The sequence below is a fragment of the Poecilia reticulata genome, linkage group LG15, assembly GCF_000633615.1.
Source record: "Poecilia reticulata strain Guanapo linkage group LG15, Guppy_female_1.0+MT, whole genome shotgun sequence".
NCBI classification, from domain to species: domain Eukaryota; kingdom Metazoa; phylum Chordata; class Actinopteri; order Cyprinodontiformes; family Poeciliidae; genus Poecilia; species Poecilia reticulata.
In genome coordinates, this window is record NC_024345.1 from 27,575,120 (window position 1) to 27,599,979 (window position 24,860).

Sequence of the window (24,860 nt, forward strand, 5' to 3'; positions counted from 1 at the left end):
TCAATTATGTAAGTATTTTCCTCAAGGGTGTAGATTTACATTAAGACAAAATGGAAAAGTTACGCATAAACAAATAAGTACACCAACTAATAAAATTGCTTGTAAAATTAAAATTAAATAAGAAGAGCTGCTTGTTATCTTAGATTTTAGCCGTTTTCTTGTAGATTTTTCTGCAGTTTGGCTCAATCTCCAGCTGTCTGCTAAATGGTTCTACATTTGACCCAAAGAATCACTTCATATACAGAACAGTTCTTGATCGACTGCAAGCCCAACCTTGTAGAAACTTTTAAATACTGGATTAAACGTATCATGTCCTGATACCTAAAAACCAAGAACTGAAAGAGGGTTTCCTTTCCATAAATCTCTCTCCAGCATCATAAAGACATTTCTGTAGCTCAATCTACTCAGATTTGTGGGATCAGGTTCTCATCAAAACAAATAGTTTGCCAATGATGAGTGACATTTAGCCTCTTGCATTCACACAGGGAAATTAGCGAGGAACATGATTAAAATGTCAAAAGGTCAGATTTCATTGCAAAAACTAAATTGTCTCACGAGGGAAGTTAATTGATTAGAGGCAACAGCAAACCACCGGATCGGAGTCATTGTCTCAGATCAATGAAGCAGCGCTAACTGTGTAGGAGACCTCATTCTGCCCGAACCACCTGGACCTCCTGCCCTGCAGCGAAGATGACGACGCCGTCGGCCTAATCCTCTGGAACAGCAGAGTCCACACAAACGGACTGCAGCCCGGAGCGTGGAGCTTTCTGCAGCCGCTATGGTCAAGGCTGAGAAAGGTTTGTAGTGGCGCTCTGAGGCTAAAGGATTCAGCTTTTAAAAGCTGAACTGGAAATGGAGCATCTTGGTCAAGAAAGGAGACAACGATGACGGTCATCGAGTCTAAAACACAGAGCCGCCTTCTCTCCATTCAGGTTTTATCCTTAATGCAGACACATTCTCGTAGAAAGTCTCTCCAATAACAAACCTGAAGTTTAGCAAACAGCAACAGCAGTTTAGCAAATCCCCTCTGAGCTCCTATCATGGAACCAGCATACTTTGCAACAAAACAAGTATTCCCATCAAATATTTCTGGAAGGATACATTTACAGTATATTGCTTGTAGTGAGGGCAATGAACATAAGAAGGGAAAAGGGTTTCAATATACAAGTGAATATGTTCCAGGTCAAAAAGCCAGGAGGTAAAAAGAAAACGGCACTCACCACTTTGTCCTCCTGAAGCCGGGTCAGTCAGGCATGTAGAAAGAAAAGAAAGAGAATAATAAATGCAAGTAAGAATGAAATAAAAACATAGAGAAATCTTACTTCCCCTGCCGGGAATGAACTGCGTAATATGGTGGCTTGTGAAACCATTCATACACATTTTGTCATGATACAGCCACAAACTTCTATATTTTTTATATTTATTATGTTTGGGTGTATCCATCTTCCTAAGAACAACTTTCCTGTCCCTGCTAATGAGAAGCATCCCCACAGCATAATGCTGCTATCACCCAAGTGCTGAAGTTTTTTTGTCTCTCCATTCTTTCACAAAAACCGGATTTGAAGAGTGCCCAGCTGAATTTATACTGAAAATAACTTACGCACAGGAAAAGATTACTTCCAATTGTACCCACCCATGAAATCAGCACACTGTCACCACGGCAACACCTCAACCAGTCTGAGTCTGTTTACTTATTTAGAGTGAGGGACTTCAAGGAGTTTGTAAATGACCTTATGACCCCTCACAGATTGATAGGTAGCACTGCTGATACCTTCACTATTTGGCGTTGTGCTAACATACAGACGCTTGCTGTAAACCACCAAATTCTCTGCTTTTGTAAAGGTGGTCACAATGATGACGATCAATTAGTCAAATGGGGTTTTTTTCTGTGACTGTTTTCAGAATGATGAAACTTAATTTGCCTTGTCTATGGTTTTATCTTCCTTGTAGGCGTGTTGGTTTGCTAAATTTACTCTCCCAGTTGTTGCAGCGGCTTCCTCCCCCTGACCGAACCCCGCAGCTGAACACTCCCGACGACTAATTAGGATGTACTTTTAGATGTGTGTGTTTGTGCCTGTGTGAGGTCATTAAATGCCACACCGGTAATGTGGGGAAGGGGGCCAGACACAGACCGTCACTTCTTTAAAAAGAAGACTTGCCTCCTGTTCACACACACACACACACACACACCCACACACACACACACACACACACACACACACACACACACACACACACACGCACCCCGCTGTGTTGCTTATAGGGCACCTCCGGACCCCTGGGAGACCAAGACAGAGTGGTAGACCACCCCCTCAGTCCAAAGCTCAGCCTAATGCCCAATTAACCTTTACCAGGCCTTGCTCGGGTCACACTGATTCATGCACAGCTCGCACATGGGTGGAGGCATGCAGAAACACACACAGTTCTTGAATGTGGTAGATTTTAACCACGGTGACACACACACTGCCACGGCTCATCACCTCCACCTGAGCTCCAACACCTGAGGCCCGAGCCGATGTACAGTATTTTGATTTTGTGAACAGCTGCGTGTCTTTACAATGCCCAGAAAACAAAACAATGACAAATATGAACCTGCTCACCTTTTCGCTGTGTACTTTGTTCTATATATATCCCAAGGCAGAATGTTTTTTTTCTTCAATTTACGACTGATAACAAAAAACTATTAGTGTGTATCTTTCTAAGACATGTACTGCCAGGGCCGGCCGAAGCCTTTCTGGGTCCCTATGCAGATTTTCACTGGGGGTCCCCCACACCAAAATGTCAATACTAGATTTTTTTGTCATTCTTAAACTACTCTATGTATTTAAGATGCCTATTAAATTAGCATCATTTGTAATTAGCTTACACCATATCAGTGTTATTATGGCTGTTGATTTTAACCTTGCAAGAGTAGCAATCTAAAGAAAAAAAATATTTGGATTTTGAACTGCAGAGAGGTGCTTACTATTTACATTTTTTTTTAAATAACATCAGTTGATACACACAAAGTTTACAGTAACAAGTTAACAATTTTGATATCTTATCCTAACAGTGGCAGCAGCCAACAGTAGGAGGAGATTGACCTTTTATTTGTGTAACACATATAAAAATATAGACATTGTTTTACTAGAATTTTGTTTTAATCCACTTAACCCGCATATGCCTTGGGCCGGCTCTGTGTACTGGGTAATTCAAACCCAGGACCGTCTTGAGTCATGGCTACAGTGCTACCAGCTGTACTGCCCTCACTGTCATGTTTTATAAAAAAAAATAATAAAGTCAAAATAAAAAAGCAGTGTGTGAACATATAAGTACACCCTGTAATCCAGGACCTTGTAAGTAACTGCAAGCCGTGAAGAAGGGTGTACTTTCTATACGTATTTGTGAAATGTTTCTGTTTTCATGTATCAGAATGAGCTCTTCATATTATTGAGGTCCATAATATCTTTATAAATTAACAAGACCCTCATCAGTGTTGATTATTAAGGGGGCTTGTAATCTGCAGCTTCACCACCAGATGCCACTAAATCTAACTTCCACTTAAATCATAATAGGTTTTGTTAAACAAATTATTTGCGATCCCAATGAAACAGAAAAGCATGCAATCTTTCCCAAGAAAAACGAAAATTTCAGTCAGCTTTCATGGTGGGCAGTTCCAGATCTCATTTAAAGCAGCACAAGCAAATCCTCCTCTCACCGTGTTGGACCGCAGAGACACTCTTCCCCCACAGCGAGCGCAGAACTTGGTCTGGCAGTACGAACACAGGTTCCCGCAACCATCCGCAAACTTGGTCTTGTGGCAGATGCCGCAGGTTGGCGCGTCGTCCCGATGAACGGCTGACCCCGCCGCCGCGGTGGCCTGCCGGATCACGGTGTCCCGGTAGCTGGTGAGCTGCTGCTGGATACCTCTGGGAGAAAAAAAATAGATAGAAGCATTAAGATAAGTGACCGCAGGATTTATATCAGAAACACTCGATAAAGTAATGGTGCAGTGTTTAACGTATGGGTCGATTTAAAGGTACATGATAATCTGTTTTTCATTCTTCCACGCATTTTCTAGTGGCCAGTCTACAAATAGACGGATATCTGGGGAAACAAATGCACTTTTCGGTGTTTCGGTCTTTAACCCGCACAAAAATTCCCCTTATGATCACAAAAAACAATTATTTCTAACAAATCCTAATTGTGTTTGAGTGTGTGTATGGGAAATAAAGATTTAGGGTCCGGCGCGTAACAATCTATCCACATACTTCCTTAAACATGACCCCCACGTCAAGATTGTATTGTGCCTTACAAACTTTATATCCCAACACGCTACTTAAACTTCCTGTCGCCATTTATTAATCTTAACAGGAAGACGTTGTTGTTTTTAAGCAATCTGATTGGCTGACACGTTTTATCTTCGCGCTACACTGCCCCCTATGGGTTTGGCATGTTTAAAACATTACTGAGCGGGGAATTTGTGTGGATTCATGTGGATGAAACGGGGCTCAAGCGCGTCTTCATCAGACTAAAACACACTCTCCTGCATGGTTAAATCAAAAGGTGGTCCAACAAAGTATTATTATTACTATTATTTTATTTTCTTTCCACTAGTATACTTTGTTTTTCAGTTGAATTGCCCAGGAAATAAGTAAATTTTTCTGAAAAGTCAGTTCTGGAATGATTTATTATGGTCTCACAAACACCTTCCATTTTCAAATGGGTGTGTACACTGCTGTGAGTAACGTAATACAATATACATGCTAATATATTTGAATAAACAACAACTGGAACAAGCTTTGTTTTGCCAATTGTCAGTGAACAGTTCATATCACTGTTCCATGCAATCAGTTCTGTGTATGAAATTGTTACAGGCTGCGTTGCCAGAACAAGAAACTCCTCAAATCGATATTTCAAAGGGAGGAGGAGGGTTATTGGTTTTATGTGGCGTTACAGTAAGCTGATTAATTGGATTTCACACCGTGGAGATGGGAGAGAGTGAATACAGATGGGAGGAAAAGGAGAAAAGGAAAGGAAGATGAGCATAGCAGCAACTCTTCAAATTAATAACAAAAATACTGAGGTGACCAAAAATCCGAGCTCAAGCCAAGCTTTCTGACATGTCATGCAAAGTCTGTTTCACTAATCTTTATTGTGTCTCAGTGATCTTTAAAATCACTTTAGTAGATAAATAAGGCAAACGACCAGATCTGAGTCATTCCACGCCATATTTAAGTAAAGTTAGCTCAAGATGAAGACTTGCTTATGATTTTATAATATGGAAAATAGAGAACAAATATAATTCAATGTTTGAACACATCAAGACCCCACTCATCTGAATGCAGACGGTTATAAAAGCTCCACTTTGTCTGAATCTCACAGTCGTCGATGTTGGTGGGTACTTACAGACTGGGGCGCTGCGGTGCCGATTCCTCACCCATCAGCTCAACCAATCAAAACTACAAATCCCAGCAGAGGTCAGAGGAAATAAAATCCAACATCCAGCTGTTTGCTCCACTTTTCAGCATTGCTGCTGTAGCCGTAAGAGGCCAAACCCTCTAAACGCAGCTTTCAGAGACGCCAAGAACCCAACGGGTAAAATACAAGCTACCCGCAGAAGAGTTAACACCTTACTTGGACACACACGCAAACATTTGTCACACTCTTAAATGACTAATACACACACACACACACAAAAAAACAAAATACAAACCTGCAAAACCCACACAGGGATGCACGCTTCCTGGGAGAGATAAGGTCACGAAGAGGTGACCTGCTGCTGCAGCACAGCAGGAATCACTTCCTGATCCATGACTCTCGCTGAGTATTCCCCAACTACCGGCTCTGCTCTGCTGCTAATACAGTTAACCCTCAATAAACTGCAGGCCTGATATTTGGAACCTGTGTGATTGATTATATGTTTATGACTAAACTGACAAATATTACATGGGTTCTCCTCATCATGAACAAGCTTTGACCAGAGCTGAATCTGGTCCGTTGGTGTGTCGCTGTGAAGCCTCGTACCTACTTTGTTGTCTCAGAGGCGTTATGCTGATGCCATGGCTTTAATCCAAAATGGCTTTTTCTAGTATTAGGCCTAATAAATCCACTGCGGCTGGATGTAAGTAAAGTCAGCCATAGAGGCAGTGAGGCCCTTCCTCAATGTCATTTTCTGCTTGGGTTCATTGAGTACTTTTATTATTTCCAAAACTATTTGCTCCATCTTTGCTGTTACAGTAAAACCCCTACTGAGCATAGCCATAAAAAATTTCACATTTACCAATAAAAAGTGTGACTGAAAAATGCAAATCGAAGCACGTTTGCACCAAAAACAAGGGAGAATCTCTGCTTTAAGGAGGGAACTTCAAGTATCTTAATGTTTCATTTATAAATGATGGCAGGTTGGAGTGAGAAATGGATAACTAGCTAGCTAGCTAAGTAGCTAGCTGGATGGATGGACAAATGATCGATGATTAATAGCTATGTCACAGGGGCCTTTTAACACCTAAGTTATTTTATAAAATAGAAACTAAAACAAATTAAATTTGGCTTTGGCAAAGTTCCAGCTCGATCAGGGGTCTAAAACCTGCGGCTCTGGAGCCACAAGTGGCTCTTTGGACCTTCCACAATGGGTCTTAGTACCTCTGGCTTTGGAATCAACTGTTTTAAATACACGCTTAATAAGAAATTCTAATTTAGGCTGTTTTTTGTCATGTAATGAATTGGTTTTCCACGACATAATGACACTTAGATCTATTTTTTTGTCATTAAGTTGGAAACAAAGTACTTTTTTCATTTCCATTTGCCATAAACTTTCAACATCCCACAGGAGGGGATGTATCCATTTTTCTTTCTGCAAAAAAAATATGTTTTTCTTAATTTCAAATTCTAAAAACAGAAATAAAATGAGGCTGTTTAAAAATTACAAGAAAGAGAGAGTAGCACAGTTACTGGAATATCAAAATCTGTCAGCATTAAACCTTGGTTGAAATTAATCTAATAATTTTAAAGTAATTAAAGTGTCGTGTAGGTTGTAAATTCATTAAGAATGTTTGGTTGAGTGGCTCTGGATGGAATATATGCCGAATTATTATTGTGTCTGACCACAGATGGAAAGTAGATTTAAGCTAAATCTGGTGTGAAGCACAGTAAATAAAACAAAACAAAAATGATTTGAAATACCAAAGTTGAAGGAGGGATAGCCTGGTCGCCTCAGGCTTTTATTAGAACATAATAAGCCCAGAGAATACTTACTTTACTTTTTAGATCACCTTTTTATATTGTTATGCAGAGAGATTCTATTTTTACTGCCCAGAAAAGAAATGAGAACAAACTTAGAATCTAGGAGCATTTAGTTTTTATTACTTAGAAATTGTAGAGTACTTATTACTTTTACAAAATTAGAACATACTTAGAAAGTCCAGACGATACTTACTCGCTTGTACTTTAGCAACCCAGAACAGAGATTAGAACAAACTTAGAATCCAGAAAAATTACCCAACCAACTCAGAACAGGAATGGATTATCAACACTATCTCTTTCTTTTGCTCTTTCCTTTCGTTTGTTATTTTGTTTGCATTTCCTTTTGAATTCATATAAAGTACTTTGAATTGCCTTGTTGCTGAAAATGTGCTACATAAATAAAATGACCTTACCTTACCACATGGCTTAGCTGAGGACTCATCTGTAGGCTAATGCTACCTATTAGAGTCTATCCTGTCTGCAGCAAATGATCTGTTTAGCAAAACAGAATATTACTTTGAAAGTCAACAAAACAAAACAGAGAAGATATCCTAACACTGCGCCAAGTTCCAGTTAACAATGTTTAGTTGCGTAAAGGCTCTTTCCGACGCTTGCTGTCTAAACTGGCAGAAGCAGGAAGTACGTCAAGTATCCTTCTACAAATTAGTCAACCACAACAAGCCATCAAATCTTCTGCTGCAAGAAGCAGCTTCTAGAAACGTTCGGTGTGAGGGTGGGGGCAGATTTTAATTAGGATGCAGGGAATGGAAGGGAAGGACGGGGAAACACATGAAGGCCAACATCAGAAAGAAAAATGCAGAGACAAAAAAACAGAGCTCATTAAAGAAATTCAGAAATATTATATTCAAATGAAGCCACAAGGTTACAGCAAAGTGAACATAATTCATCAGCTTCTTGCACAAGTACAGAAACAAACCTCATCATTTTTCCCCACAAAATCTTTGATGCTTTCACTTGCTTGGAAAAGCTGTTGTGTGTGTATATCTCAATGCTTTATATACATTTCAAACAAAACCTTCATGATTCAACAACATTGAAAGTGTAAAGAAGCTGGGAAAGTTTGGTCCATGATGATGCAAAGTGGCGTCTGTCAGAGGATAAACTTTAACTTCTCCATAGAAATTATATTCCACATTTGAGTGTTGTATTCTAGTTGGCATATTTAAATTTTTGAATTGCTAAATATGTCTGACAACAGTAATGCTGGATTTCTCTTGGCTTTTTGGAGAAAGTCATTAAACATCTTAAACGAATAAGAAACAAAATGTTTTGTTTTTTTTAGATTGCAGGAATTGGTTTACATTTTGCAACCCTAGCGCAAAATGTACATACACCAGAAGTAAACCAGAAGTTTACATACACCAAATAAAAAAGACATCCTCACTGATGTTACTTTATATTTACAGTCTCAAGAATTACTAATTAAACACTGATAAATGTAAAAAAAGAAAAAAAGAAAGAAAAGAAAGGCAAACAATTGGAAATAAAATGATCTTGGCTACCTTTGCATTATACTATAGAAATCAGTGTGTCAGTGGTGATTTTGTTAAAACTATTTCTTAATGCCGGTTGTAAGCAAATGTTCTCAAATTAAAGTTTTGCATGTGATTATACTTCAGCAATAAAAAAAATTTAACAACTTTACCAGGAGTGGAAAAGTAAGGGATGAGTGTGAATTTGATGCTTCGATCATTTTCCTTTTAAGCTTAAGGTTATTTTCCTTTCAAATAAAAATGCTCAACAAATACTAAACCTGTTGCATAGAGATGCTTTCAGAAAGAAATAAAAACAGTTGCATCTATGCCACCTGAAGTGTGTATTAATACGAGATGCCTTCTCCTGTCACCATTTACAATGGCACAGTAGCATGCACAGCGCTGACTCACTCTAAACAAGTACATTACCAGGAGAAAAAAGACCATTTACCCACTGTTTCTCACTGTGACTCACTGGTGTGTTTTTAATGGTTATTGGATGATAGAGTTTGTGGCAGAAAGGAAAGAGATATATTGGGTTCAGGATATTAAGTGAGTTTGAGGGAAAAAATACTGGAGAAGATGGATGGAGATGCTGTGAAGAAGAATGGGAGAGCAGAGGGGAAGAAAGAGCTTCTGCAGGACGTTTATAGCGCCGTGACAGAAACTGCGACTAGCGGTAACTCAAAGCTGGACAGAACCGAGACCTTTTAGTGGCAAGGACAGGCCAAGACGGCGCACAGGGCTTTCACTCTTGTCATTTTATTATTTCAGACTTTCTCTTTCAGTCTTAAGTATTACAAAGAAAAAGATCTGAACTGTTGGACCGTCGACTCTGAACCAATTATGGAAAAACAGCGTTCAAATCGTTCAAATCTGGAACAAACTTCCAGAAAACTGCAAAACTGATGAAACACTGAATTAATTTAAATCAAAGCTAAAATCTCATTGAGATTCACCTTTGATTTATAAAAAGTGGAACTTACATTAACTTTTCGTTAACTGCTCTTTATTTTGCCACAGTAATGTACTGTTTCTTTTTGTTAGTTTTTTGTGTTACGTTTTTATTTTGCAAAGAAACTCAAACTGTCTTATTCCCAACATGATTCTTGCCCGTTATAGTCGATGTAAGAGATGGTTTGAACTTCCTCCTTCTCCCCCTGCTCTGTGTCCATGGAGCCTCCTTAACTCCTCTGGGATTTAAGGTCGTAGTTCAGGTATTATTTGTGCTTCTGAGACGCTGCTGTAAAAACTGTAAAAAAATACCTTGTTGCCATGGTGACGCATAACAAGCATCCAAAACCAGAGGGAATAATTATTCAAACATGAAATTCCTCAATCAAGGAAGTTATGAACAAACTTCAGGATGCAAAAGAATTGAGACTGGGAGGAAAATATAATACAATTCCACACCAGACTAGAGATTTGTATTTGTTAAAAAACATTGGGGGAAAATGATCTAATTTGTGTTGACGTGTCAACTAAGTGTAAATATGGTCATACACAAATAAAAATGTTCCTCAGGTGTGAACATTTTGTAAATCACGATTTCTCACATTTGTGAAAATACAACAAAAAAAATCATTCCAGGAATGCCGGAGTAATTATGACTTTGGCACATAAGTTTTCTTTTTACTTCAGCTGGTGATCCCAGTTTGATGGGGAATAAACATTGCAATGATAAGTCAAACATCCAGAAGCAATAGTCCAGTTTGGACAGATTATCAGATTTCCCAACACAAACCAAAATAACCAGCTGTCTACCCTTTACAAGATATGCATAAAATATTTCAAAGATTCAAAGAACATAGATAATCTTTATTAGCCAACGCTGAGTTTTAAAAAAAAAACTTTGCACATTGATTTAATCCAAGAAAGACACCAGCAAACGTTTTCTCCTTAGCTGCCAATTTACTTAAGTCTTAAGAACTGGATTTGATGATCACACAAGGACACTGCACCGGGCAGAGGAAAGACAATGATCTCACAATGAGAACATATTTTATACAATATCCAAAAGCCCTTTTTCACATTTATAAGACATCATTTAAGCTTCTATAATCCAGAACTAGCATTGGGTAACTCACTTCTAACCAAGCACAGGATTTGAAACATTAAAGACACATAAGCAGCAAACATCAGTACTGTACAATTTATTTATTCACTCAGTCAGAATCAAGAATAATACTATTCTTGTCAATATAATCAATGTAAAAAAAATCTTTATTACTGGCTTGGAGCAATCAAATCATTCTTACTGCATGTTTCTACAGGTTGGAAGGACAACCAACCATCACCCTAATCTTTAGAGATCATCATAATAAATTAATAATCACAGGAAAAGTGGGTCAATTTGTCTATGAATGAGTTAAAATGATCTTCTGGCAGTCGGCTTTAGTTTTATAGACTTGAGAAAGTAGATTCTGACGTTTGCAGATCTGTTTTTGTTCTCTCCTCGTTGTGCTTAATGGAGTACACCCATTTTCCTAATGTCTGGCTAACACAGCGCATCAAAGATACCACAGAGAAATGTTTCCCAGAGCAGCAATCAATCGATATTTTGAGAAAATTTAAGATCAGCCAATGAATAAAAATGATCAGCAGTTGATCTGAGGCATGGCTCTATGTTGTTTAGGCTCATATTTTAATTTTAAGAACACAGAGATCACAAAAGGCAGATCACGCTGGCATCCCCAGGGGAAGGAAGGACTTTCCTCAAAATGAAAACCCAAATGCAGATTAATTTACAGCTGAAAATAAATCCACAATAACTACATTTCTTACTTTGTCAGCCGTTTATGAGGTAAATTCATTTACAGTAAAGCTTTTCTATGCAGCACAGGATACAGTTTTACTTATTGTAAAACATTTTAAGCAGATTTTCCAGTTTAATGAAGACACTCTTAGTTTGAGCCAATAATTGTTACTGTGTGTCCATCTCACCACTTTCTAACAGGCTCACAATTAATTTGCTCTCCAATCTCCCAAAATAGCTTTGGACCCTCCTCCACCACAGATTGTCTCCTGCATTAAAGTGTGCACTTACGCTTAAAACACCTCCAAAACATTAAAGATCCCCCTTACTTGACATGACAGTTAATGGGTCTAAAAATAAGGCAGATAAAATAGCTGAGTCCTGAAGTCCTTGAGCGTCGCTGTTGTTTTCGGGCCAAATGTTGGCGCTGGCTCTTCCGGTCCCGGCCGCTCGTGAAGCAGAGCGGCACCGGGTTGGGAGCGGGAGCCAGCTCCCTCTCTTTCCCTGTGGTGACTCAGGCCTCTTTGGCCGAGTATGAGTCACTTCTCCAGTTCCGGGATCGATATTCAAAAAAGCAGGCAGACATGAATCAAATAACAATGAGCGGTTTCAGGGAAAATCACCTCCAGCCATTAAGAAATTAGGAGCTCCAACTTTTCCGTCTCATTAGCAAGCAGCAAGTTCACTTTTGTCCCCCTGCCACGGACTTCGCCACGTCCAATTTTCAAACTTATCATGGTGTCAGCATTGTATGTTTCTTCCTACAACCTCATTTTACTCCTTTTTCCAATCTAGCAGGCACACACATATAAAAACGCACACATAATGCGGACAGGTCATCTAGGAGATTGATTGCGACTCGCTGAGTGTCCCATAATAGACGAGTATTAAAAAAGTTTCCTCCCTCTCGTGCTGTCTGTGAAATTGAATGGGAAGTAAAATGTGAGCCAGAATTAGAAACGGGGATCTGGTCTGCAGCAGCTGTGTGTGCGTACAGAAAAGGTGTTTGTGGAAATGCAATGCAGAGCCTCCTCAACTCTTTTTAACACCTCATTATTTGCAGAAAACAGTTTGTCGCCTCTGCAGGCTGATAGAAATCTTTGATGACTCAGATTATTAAAACGTCTCCCATACATGGACAGTTATTGATAAATGCACACCACGCCAAAAAAACTGCTTCCGTCTCTTTGATGCAGGACAAAATGAGTTTCTGAAGAAAAAAAAGTACAGCGCATTCAAAATATTACAAGGATATATCTGATTATGGTCGGAAAAGAAATAAAAATAGATATTTTAACATACTTTTGAAAGCATGGACAAAAGGCCCTGAGATGTGTGTGATAAATTAATAGAACTAAAAAATTATTTTCAAAGAAACATTCCTCTGATCCAACCAAACTAAACAGCTATGTATGGGAAACAGGGCTCACCACCCAGGGTGTTTTGGTTACCAAAACAACAGTCAGCATAAAGTGTTCTGTGGTACAAAATGGCCAAAACTCCAAAGAGGGAAGAGAAACCAAATGACCATCACATCAGTACAATTCCAGTGGCCAAAACTGTGTAACATCCAGAAGCATGAAAATTATCAACCTTTCATGAAGGCAATGAGTTTAACAATGAATTAAGAAGCACAAAAGGAACATGTATGATTTCCCATGATGCAGAAAACACCGACAGAATTTAATAAACAAAATTAAATACAGAATAAAATGCAGAATTTCACATTATTAACTGATACCAGCAAGCAAGAAGAGCGATATAGATGTTGTTACAACGATGAAAGTCATTGCAACAAAATCTAAAAAATCTAAACTTTCAGGTCTAGTGATGTTTCTGAATCAGGAGAAAAACTGCAGGAAGGCTGCAGGATCGTGAGAGCTAAACTCAAAATCACTGCCAGTCGTGCATATCAATGGAAATGTCTGTGACAAATGAAATCAAATAAAAAAATAAACAAAGGTGAGTATTTTAAAAGTATACACAAGATTTTACACTTTGCTGCTTTCTTTATCAGGCATATTGTGGTGTGAAATTTAACACTAAAGCATTTTTAAAAGGGAGATTTTCCTTTTAAATGGTTTATTCAGCTCACTTGACAGCGGCTTCACCTGCCGAACCAAAAGCAAACACTCACTGTCAACGAAACTCTCATTTAAAGCAGCTATTTTTTCCAAATGTTGTATAAATGAATAAAAAACAGAACGAGAAAACAATGCAAAATAAGCAGCCATTAAACCTAATATTTGGCTATAATGAGGAGCCAGCGTAAGCCAACATGCCAACACTGACCATTATACTTCCGGCTTACAGTAGCAGAAGCCAAAGTATGGTGTCCATTAAAGGACATTCCTCACCAACTGCCAGAACCCAAAGAAGAAATATCTGCTGACATATTGAAGCCACTGCCCTACACTCTCAGTAACTGCACACTGTCAGGGTTAATAAATATGGTTAAAATGGAAAAAGTGGAATTCAGAGCTTTACAAAAATTGTGGAAATTGATTTTCAGACACCCCCAAAAATAAAATACTTCTCTTATTACTGACTTTTGACAAATGTTGCTGTTTTCATGTACATGTTTTTGATCGCTCCATTCAAACGTGCAAACCTCATTTGACATGAACGACTCGATGCAATCAACTCCCCACCTCCACCACATGCTTACTCTGTTGCTGCAAAATCAATGACTGTGTGCAGTGGATGTGTATTCTTTTTGTCCAGTTGGCAATTTAAACTCAATTTGACGCCGCTGGATTATAACTAGGATCAAACTGCTTCTATAATTGGACTGTACTGATTTGATTATACATTCCTGGACATGAAATTGGATCTGTTTACCTTTTAAAGCATCTTGAGATGATGCTTGCTGCGACTTGGTGCTAAATAAACTGAATTGCAATCCAGCTATTATGGGGCAAAAACTGTTTTTAAAATGACACAGTAAAAATTAACAGCAATATTTAGGTTTATGTCAATATGTCATTGATAGATTTATAAATTCCGAGTTCCAAACTAAATATCTAATTCACAATATTTAGCTTTTTAATTCAAAATTTATTTGGGAAGCTAAATATTTAGGTTTAGGCCGAATATTTAGCTTTCAAACTAAATATTTAGTTAGCAAGCTAACTAAAAATAAATATAAATGTTTAGTTTGAAAATCAAATGTCTAGCTCAAAAACTAGATATTTAGCTCAGAATTAAACTAAATTTAGTTTGCAAATTAAATATTTAGCTTCCAAATGTTCCAAATGTTATTTGAAAGCTAAATATATAAACTAAATATTTAGTTAGGAGCTCTGACATTTATAAATATATGAATAACATGAACACCTACATTGTTTTTCATAGGACAGGTTAAATAAACCTAAGTATTGCTGTTGATTTTTTACAGTGCAACTTTTCAAACTGCACTCTGAACAGGTGGATTTTTCGCCTTCGTTTAAATGAACTCAGTGTTTCAGGAATCTTGCAGTTTTCTGGAGGTTTACTCCAGATTTCTTGAACATACGTCAAAGTAACTATGTTACAGTTACAGTAATTTGAGTATTCAGTAACCTGCTTACACTTTTTTGTGTATTGATGCACAGCTCCAGTTTTATGAAACCCAAATATTTATTTAGACACAGATTTCAGGATTAATATTTTTCTTTTTCTTTCCTACAAGCTGCTCTCTGCTGTTTGCATACCTCTCCGTTTGCGCCTGCATGTGCTGCGATGCGGCCTGGCCGCTCACCATATGGGGACGGGGACATGCAGCATCTCTCACTCTCTAGTCGTCTCTCACTGTGCCAGAGCTCTGCTGCTTCTCCCTCATGCCGCCACGCTGAACTGCCGGGGTGTACTCTCACCTCCCCTCTCGCTCTGCCTCCATCCCACCAGCACTACCTCTTCCTCATACATCACGCTCCGTCTGACGGGTGCTACAGGTTACCGGAGAGGAGAGATTTGCAGTGTTGAAAGCAGAGAGAGCTTTTCGCCTAGAAATCCAGTGCAGAAGAGCACATGCAGGATTCGGGGGAACCCCATTAGAAAAGAAACGTGATGATTCATCCCCAAACTGACAGCAGTAATTTCATACACAATAGCACAAGTGTGCAGTGTGCGTCTTAGCTAACCATCTCTGTTATGTACTGTAGACTTTGCTTTTCTCCTCATTTCTCCCTCCCCTCTTCTCACCTCCCCCTTCCTCCCCTTCCTCTTGGTATACTTCTCTGACTGCCTTTCCACCCACTCACTGCTCATCCTTGCTTTTTCTCTCCATTTCTCACTTCTTCCTCTCTCTCTCCTGCTCTCTCTCTCTTTCCCTAAACTCTCTCTTTTGTAGCCATTTCAATCCCAACGTCAGGAAATGTGTAGATGTAGATGCTATTGTTAATAAATATTGAATTTAATTTCAACCTTCTTCTTTGTCACCAGCATTAGGATTAATATCACATAAACGGCAATAAAGAAAAGCCCTACATATGAGGGAAAGTCCAGGTAAAACCTCTGATTTTATGTGATGAAGTGAAAGGCGTTTCAGTCAGTCTCATTTTAGCTTTTCTTTCTAGATATCATAATTTTATAATCAATATCTGCTGGGAGTTCGTCTGTGTTGAAACTTTCTTTTAAGTCAATAAGTACCAGAATAGAGAAGGTTTTAAAACTTCTTTAGATGCATAAATTGAAATATATTTAATTAAAATTGGAGTTGATTTTCAATAGATTGGAACTATAGCCACTCCAAAACTCTAACTTTGTTGTCTTCATGATACTCTGTAACCAGAGCAACTGAGTAACTGATCAAATTATCAATCATTTCATATTTTAAAATTACAAAATAAGACAGACCAAAATAAACTGGAGGTGTGTGTCTTTTTGTCTGGTGAATTTCTGCTTAAAATATGTTTGTTTTTCATTCGATGGGTAGAAAATCCAAAACTTTTACTCAAGTAGAAATGGAATATAAATTAATGTTTTCATTTCTGGACTGCTGTCTTGAGGAGTTTCTTCGTATTCCCACACGATACGACAACAGGCTTAAATCAAAGGCAACCGGACTTTTGCCCAGTTTTATCCCAAAGACGTTTTGATGCCCATCCAGGAGTTTGGTCAGTTCTGGAGGGTCGGACTTGGTAACTATGTCTGGTTTTCCCCCAAAATAATAGGTGGAAACCAGAAAATTGCTGATCATATCTTTTAATAGTCACATGAGTACCTGAGTCATTTTAACAAATTTTGCTGGACAATAAATTGTCCCAAAAGTTATTGAGATAAATGACAATATTGTTGTTCAACTAATATGAACAACATTTGCATTTGCATTATTATGCATAATAATGCAAATGCACCCTCCAAAAGATTTATACAATTTTATTTCTAATGAACATTTAACACTGTAACTGTTAAATATACAAATTAATAAACAAAACAACAAATAAAGTCTTTGTCAATAAAATAACCCTTCCACATCATGGCTAGTTGAAACCACTGAACCAAACTGAAGTCTTTTGTCATACAGGTTTTGGTAGAAACAAAAAAAAGCCATCATGCAAATGGAAATTATTGACCTTGTTTTAATTTATTACATGATTAATTGTTTTATTGCTTATTGCAACAGACTTACTGACTCTAGCATGTAAGAAGCTCATTTCAGCCGCTTGAATCTGTGATCTGTTCTTCCATTTATGATCGGTATGCTGGAACATGTTTAAACTTGTAAACTGTGATCATTACTGCTAATCATTTTAATTAAAGTTGAACTTCACACAATATGTCTTGCTTGGTCAAGGAGAGCGTTTGACCTTCAATTCCAGATAGTTGGAGATCCACAGGCACTGTGCGAAAGGGGTTGAGACAACAATGGATCCCCAACTAGGCTTTTAAGTAATTATTGTCTCCAAACTCCCAAATCTGGTCCTCATATAAATAGACCAGCAGCTGTTTAGGGCCAAATTAAATGTGCTGGACCAGATCTGTGCCGCGGCACCAGAAACAAGAAATACAAAAATAACGACAAGGAGAGACTCGACTCTGTCACTAATGCTTGTAAGCTAGCATACAAACACAGGGAGTTGCTATCAAACAGAAAACAGGAAGCGGGGTGTTGACGAGTGAGGGTGAGCAAGAGTGAGAAGCAACTAAGCTGCAAGAAATGGAAATAAAAGAAGAGGCGATGGAAGAAGAGATAGGAGAGAGAAGGAACGGACAGATGGAGAGAGCACCAGAGCCAACAGCAGAGCTAAGTGGGTAGTGTGCTCCCCAGACAGCGCTCCATATGGCCTGGCAACGCCACGCAAACACGCATACACACAGCATGTATATGCACATGCATGGACCCAAATATACCGCCACACAAACAAATGAAATTTTCACAGGTAGTGTGTGTTCACACATTAATTACCATGTACCCACGGCTTGACGGAGTACAGTGTCCCACTCATTACAATTGAGATTGAAACAAATACTGTACTGTCTGTGATATCTATCCATTTTCTTACACCCTTATCCCTAATGGGGTCAGGAGGGTTGCTGGAGCCTATCTCCAGTTAGACATTTCAGGCGAGAGGCAGGGTACACCCTGGACAGGTCACCAGTCCACCCAGGGTAACACAGAGACAGACAGGACAAATAACACACACACACCTAAGTAGAATTCAGAGAGACCACTTAACCTGACAGTCATGATTTTGTTCTGTGGGAGGAAGCTGGAGAACCCAGAGAGAACCCATGCATGCTTGGGAGAACATGCAAACTCCATGCAGAAAGACTGGAGCCGGGAATCGAACCCAGAACCTTCTTGCTGCAAGGCAACAGTGCAGCCCTGTCTGTGAAACTGACATATAATTTATTATCTCATATGTTAGGGCATCAGTTATCTCGCTGGGCTGGAAGCCAAGGGCCGGTCATGTTTGGCCTCTGTTCCGATCTTAATAATAAAAACAAAGATGGGACAATCCTTCAAGAAGCTGATAATACTGATGACACAAAACAGACGTGAGGCTCTCACACACTCGGGCGTATGCTGCGTATTCTGTGAGTCACGCAGACTCCGCAAATACGGTCATACATTTGTAGTGACAAATTCTTTCATTTCGCCAAAGAATTTTCTATAAAAAAATACGTGAACATTTCTGAGTTTGAAACTGTGAAAATTGGCTTGAAAAAAACCTTTTTTAAATTTATTTATAAATCTCTGAAATTTTCTAGAAAAAAATCCAAAATAATTTTGGATTAATCTCTGAAATTTTCTAGGAAAAACTTGGAAATTTCAGAGTTTCAAAAGTTCAAACGTGGTTTCCACTGAGCGTATTAATGTAAATTAAAGTAGATCTTTCAAGCAGATTTCTGATTTGTGGGATTTTGTGGTTGTGAATACTGAGGATTCAACATATTAATTTGAAGTAAAAATGCACCGATTCGATATTAATATTTGTATTGGTTCCGATATTTAAAAAATTCTAAATCAGGTATCGGTGACAATGTATCCGATTCATAATAATAGATCTATTTAGTTTTATTCTATGCATTAGGGGACTATGCTTTATTATTTATTCAATATTTTATTTAAAACTCCTAACTGCACTTTCTGAACCGTTTCAAAGGTTTGTTGCAGTTTATTTTTAGATTTGAGCAACAAAACCGTTCTTTTGTTTTTGTCAGTTTCAGTTTATTTTACATTGGTTGTTGGATTCATAATTGTAACGACTGAACAAATTAAATTTGGGTTGTTTTTTTTACATGTTATCAAATATTTGTAATTTGTAATTCAATACATTTTATGTCTGTGTTTTAAAAAAGAAATGCTTTCAATCAATTCAGCACTGCTTTTCAGATATCGGATACTAAACCTCAGATATCGGTATCAGAAGTGAAAAAAGTGCGCTCCTAATTTGAATTAAATAAACTTCACCAAACTACCAAAATTCTCTTTTTAGAAATAACAGCAGATTTTAGATCAGAGTGCAGGGGGATTCCTGAAAACCGGTTTGCCCCAGCTGTGCCATCAACCTTTTCTTCATGGGTTAGAAGCAAAAATGAAAAGACTTGACAAACTGATCCAGGAGTCCAGTTGTCTCCTGGGACGCCTCATTGACCCAGAGCAGAAGGAGCAGACACAGGCTGCAAGCCAAGACGTCATCATCAACGGCGGACATCTTTCACCCCCACGCCTGACATAACAACCGCACTGGAAAGCTCCTCCAGCAACCGACTGCTGCATCAGGAAGGCTCTAGGAAGGATCATCCAGGAGCAGACCGGCTGCACATCCTCTGCTTCCAGCAGACGACATGCAAAATGGAAAATGTATTCCAATCATATGACCAAATATATTTCGTCACACACCATCATAGAAACCTGCTCATGCAATAATTGCCTCCAAAAAGTGGATAACCATTTGCAGGTCGCTTCCTTTTAGTTACAATTAAATGTTTCAGATCAACTTTTCATCTGGTTTTTCTTGAAGTTCAAGAAAAAGTTGGACATAATCACATATTTTCACCAAAATAATTCATAAATAAATTACTGAATCACACATGTGAGCTATTTTATTAAATAAAAAGGGGGGTTGGGGAATATGCATAAATGACCAAAATGTAAATTCTCTTTTTCTTTAAAAGTTTGAGAAATGTATTAAATTAGGATAATTTCTGAGCATTTTTATTGAACTACAACTTAGGACGGTAAAAGATCAATTTTAAGAAAATTACACTCAGTGAATTACAAAATAAAAAAGACAATGAGATGAAAAGTAAAGGAATTTAGCAAAAATAAATAAATAAATAATTGAGCCCTTAATGTACATATTTTCTGGAATTTTGGTTATTACTATTTTTTACTTTTACAGTTTTGGTAGTTTGTCATTTGTAGCCATCCTGTGTGAAAAAAATAACTTTGTAGGATAATTTTCCATCACAAAAGTAAAATCCACTTGCTGCTTGTCTCCAATAGATAATACCTATTAGTGGGATGTCACTTAGTTTTATTTTGATTCAAACAGGAGACAAAATGTCACATTTTATAATAATCATCCGTCAACTGGAGACCAGAGCCACACATAAGGTGTAATATTATCTGTTATAAAATAATTTACAAATAAATTACAGCTTTTGAGATTTTAGTATTTTAATGATTAGCAGAAGAGGTGAACTGACTCCAATTTTCCAACTAAAGGGCAGATTAAGTTTTACAATATATTATCCTTATTTTATTAGAAAGTTTTGCCATCACAGAAACTCAAGCGCAGCCTTTCGCTACACTATCTGTGTTTCAACGATCAATTCATAACCCTTCCTGGAAGAACCATCCAGTACAAACACCCCAGGTTATGGTTACAGGCCAAATACGCTTAAAATAACATACATTTAGATGATGATATGATATAATATTCAATCAATGCATTTGTTTCCTGCCTAGTAAAACCTAATTTCTGTCTCATCTAAAGACTAAATGCAAAACTGAACCCTTCAGAGGAATAACTGAGAGTTTGGTCAAGTGTCTTCCAGATACCAGCTGGAGCAGAAACTCGTGGGAAGACCAGGATCGCAGCCAATCCCTGAAGGAAGGCAGGAAGTGACTCCTCGCCAATCCCAAGGCTCATTCAGGTTACTACAGGGCCGCTGGGCCGTCGCCATGGTACCCTGCTAACAGGGGACACCTGGCCAATCACGTTTGTCGATGTGAGGCGTAAACATCCTTCCACCATGCTGCCCTTACATCAGAAGGAAGGAGAAGCATGGACTAAGATCCAAACATATTACCTGACCGATTTAATTATCCGGTTCCAATATGTTTTTAAATGTGATATAAAATAATTGTTTCTGAATGCATTGGCTTGCAGCATTTTAGAAAAGCTCCTTTGATTAGTAATTATTAAGGCTGCAATCAGTCAATTAAATTATGTCTTAAAGCCTTTGTATGGAGATTAGCTAAAGTAACACTCGGTCTCCTACACACTGACAAACTTCTGGAAGTTTTGGTCTTATTAAAAGTTGAAACCCCGCTGAGATTAAGTCCTAAAAGTACGCAGGGGTTAAGTTTAAACAAGCAGTGTTCTCTGGCGGTCTTCTCGGACTGCCAACAGCTTAGTCAACAGATCAAAAGAGGTCCGCTTCTGTCTGTACCGAGCCGATCAGACGCACAAAAAACGCTTGGCAGGAAATGACCGTCGGCATCCAGGTTTCTCTGCCCACATTGTTTCTTACACATTACGAAGCTTTTAAGTGAATCATCAGCATGTCAAAGTGAAATTTGAAGTCTAACTCCAAAAAACTGGGTATGTACCAGTGGGCCGCACAGATGTCAGTCATTCAGATATTTCAGAGGTGTGGCAAAAAATGTGATTCTTTGATGAAAATTCAATAATTTGATTCAGGACTACGAGCAAAGTTATACTACCTAAATAACTCCTTATATTCTTCAATTTACATTAAAATCTGAAGAATATTATTATTATATTGTTTGTATTATCACACAAACAATAGCTACATTTTCTGATCATTTATTCATATTGATATTAAATTTGATGATGTTTCTGTCAGCTAAGTGATTTGGAATAGTCCCTTTTATTCAGCCAGCGGTCATGTTTATTACTTTAGGATCAATATTTTTGCTGAACTATTTATAGATGCCCATCAACCTAACAGTTATGGTTTTGTACTGGTTTTGGTAAAGTACCAAAACCAGTACAATGCACAAGGAGAACATGCAAACTCAGACCGGGATTTGAACCCAGGACCGTCTTTATACCAGCTACATCTTCCCAGTGGAGTTTTAAAGTAAACATTGTAGTGAAATTATAAAGACTTTTATTTTTTCATCTGTTGATGAAACAAACAGAGAGAAGAAATAAAAATGTCACGGTGCTACAGAGTATTATTCAGCCTTCCTGAATAAAAATATCTTAGGATTTGATTTAAAAAGACTCAGACCAAAATTTAAGAATATAAGAATTTTTTATTAAATGAGTAATTAATAAATTTACTTTCAAATCGTATTTGAATTAAAATGTTCATGCATTCATTTTCTGAGTAAACTTGAAAGATATGGTCTTTTGCCTTTCCCATCATAAACAAGAATTGTTCTAAATTTCTATAAACTTGGTTTAAAAAAAAAAGCAGTCAAATAAGAAATTCTAAAATATCCAATATGATACTATGCACCAAAAAAGGAAAAATTAATAATAGTTAATTCATGTTAATTAAAAACACAATACCCTCATTTTCAGGCTGCAGTTCAGTGAACTGAACACTTTTTTGTGTAATAATATGAAAAACATTGTTTCTGTAAGTAAATAAATACTCTCCATATGATGAGATTTACCAGAAAAAGGCATCTCTTAAAACAAACTATGAAATAATCTCTTACATCTCACACAAAAAGAACACATAAAATATCAATCTTTTATTATTATGGTGTTAAAAAAAACAACTAACTTTCCAGCTATAAGAGTCACTGAATCAAAAAACAATTCACAGATGAGTCTTCAAACAGATCAACATCAAATATAAAACGACAGAATTAGATTCAAGCAACCCTGACAAATCAAGTTTCTATTACTGACCACTGACATAAAAACTGCCTTAACGTAAATGTGGTAAAGGACAGAGTATCACTGAGTGGTTCCATAATAAATAATTGCTTCAGACCAAAGCATCAAGCTTCTGTCTCTGCTAATTGGAGCAAAGATGGAAGCTTTGTTCCAGAGAAGGCTAACCTCAAAGCAGCAGCTTAATGTCATTAGAAAAGTTCAGCTTAACTCCTAATTGCAAACTTTACATCAGACAGAAGCTCCTAAGAACAGAGTTTACACTGACATGGAGGATCTGACTCCTGATGACTTCACCGGCAAATAATGAATTCGACTTTTTCAGTTCTAGCTGACAACATTTTCCTATTTTGTTTTCTTTGCTGCCCCCTGAATGATGGCGTCCTGGACAGCTGCCTTAAGTGTCTTTGTCAGCTAAATTGGAAAATGTCCCTTTAACTTTCATAATGTTTGATTTAAGTATTGATCAGACTTTTTATAGACATACGTCTGAGTAAAATTGACACTGTCCTTTTATTCTATGAGCTACCAACAACATGTCTCTGAAATTCCAAGCAAAAATGTAGTATTTAACTGCAAAAAATAAGAAATGGTCAAAATAACAAAAAAGATACAGAGCTTTCAGACCTCAAATAATGCAAAGAAACGAAGTTCATATTTATTTAGAACAACAATACTAATGTTTTAACTCAGGAAGAGTTCAGAAATCTGTATTTGGTGGAATAACCAGGAGGTTTTCAATGGGGTTCGGTGCATTTTTTCAGAGCTGAATGCATGATGCGTTGAACTTTGATTTTATTTAAAAAGGAACAATTTAAAACTCAAACATGAATATTACCATCTAATGCCTTGTACTAGATCAGTTTAATTCAATATTTACAATCCAGAGAGCTGTATTTTAAATAAGACTTGTTAGAGCCACAAATGTTGCCTGACTTTAAAAAGAGCGACAGCACAAAATGTTTGATAAACATTTACTTCAGGAAATTTGTTGTCATTTTTAAAGAATCCCATTTTGTTTCTGTTCTTAGGTTTTCTTTTTTGTTCTTTTGCAGAAAAGAACACGGATACGTTTCTTTTTGTGGGAATGTCGAAATATATGGAAAATTAAAATGACAAAAAGAACAGAATTCCCAACTTAATGACAAAAATGTTAGCTCTAAAACAATATAACTGACATTTTTAGTGTTATGAATAATCAATTTACCACTGGAAAAAAAACTGCTTGGATCAGCATTTGCTGTTTAATTTATATTTAAAGCAGTAATTGGCTTTTTATTATTTTAAGCCAGAGTTAACAGTCATTGTTGCAAATCCTAGTACTATATATTTAGCATTAATATGGATCAAACATTTAGCTTATCCACATTTGCAGCCCCCAAATTTGAACATCCATTAGAGAGAGGAGAGGACAAGCTTTAAAAGTTTCAGCATTATTTTTACAACAGCAGCATTATAAAAACTACTGGAATCCAGTTATGGCTTTTAGTTTTGTTGTCCCCTGCGTCTCAGTTTGTGCAACTTTTTTTTTTACAACCGTAAAACGCTGTAAGGAAAACTTTTCCAAATCAGTTTCTTTAAAGCTTATTAAACTTTAGCTAAAACTGCAGGGTTGTGTGTAATTTTTGTAAAAAAGTTAATCAAATTGAAGACATTTTTATCAAGTAAAAATAACAATAATAAAAATTATTTAATAATAATTAATAATAAGTATTTATTTTATTTTTTTTAATTTATTAATGATAATTAATAAAATAATAATATATAATATAATAAATAATACTCCTAAAATGACATGTTTTCCAAAAGATTACTCGAGTAAATGTAACTGAGTAAACGTAACTAGTTACTGTC

The 24,860-nt window shown here is 37.3% G+C and overlaps 1 protein-coding gene across 15 annotated transcripts in view; it reads right to left on the reverse strand.

Annotated features, from left to right (window-relative positions):
* Positions 1-24,860, reverse strand: part of rims1a (regulating synaptic membrane exocytosis 1a) — a 72,441-nt gene that overhangs the window by 41,691 nt on the left and 5,890 nt on the right. For 14 of the 15 annotated variants that reach the window (XM_017309003.1, XM_008430344.2, XM_017309008.1 and 11 more), the window contains exons 3-4: positions 3,698-3,908; positions 1,221-1,232 (exon numbers count right to left, since the gene is read on the reverse strand). In XM_017309003.1, the coding sequence (XP_017164492.1) occupies positions 1,221-1,232; positions 3,698-3,908 (223 nt within the window). Of the gene's footprint in view, positions 1-1,220; positions 1,233-3,697; positions 3,909-5,388; positions 5,568-24,860 lie in introns of those variants that run through there. The other variant, XM_017309009.1, reaches the window with a different exon arrangement.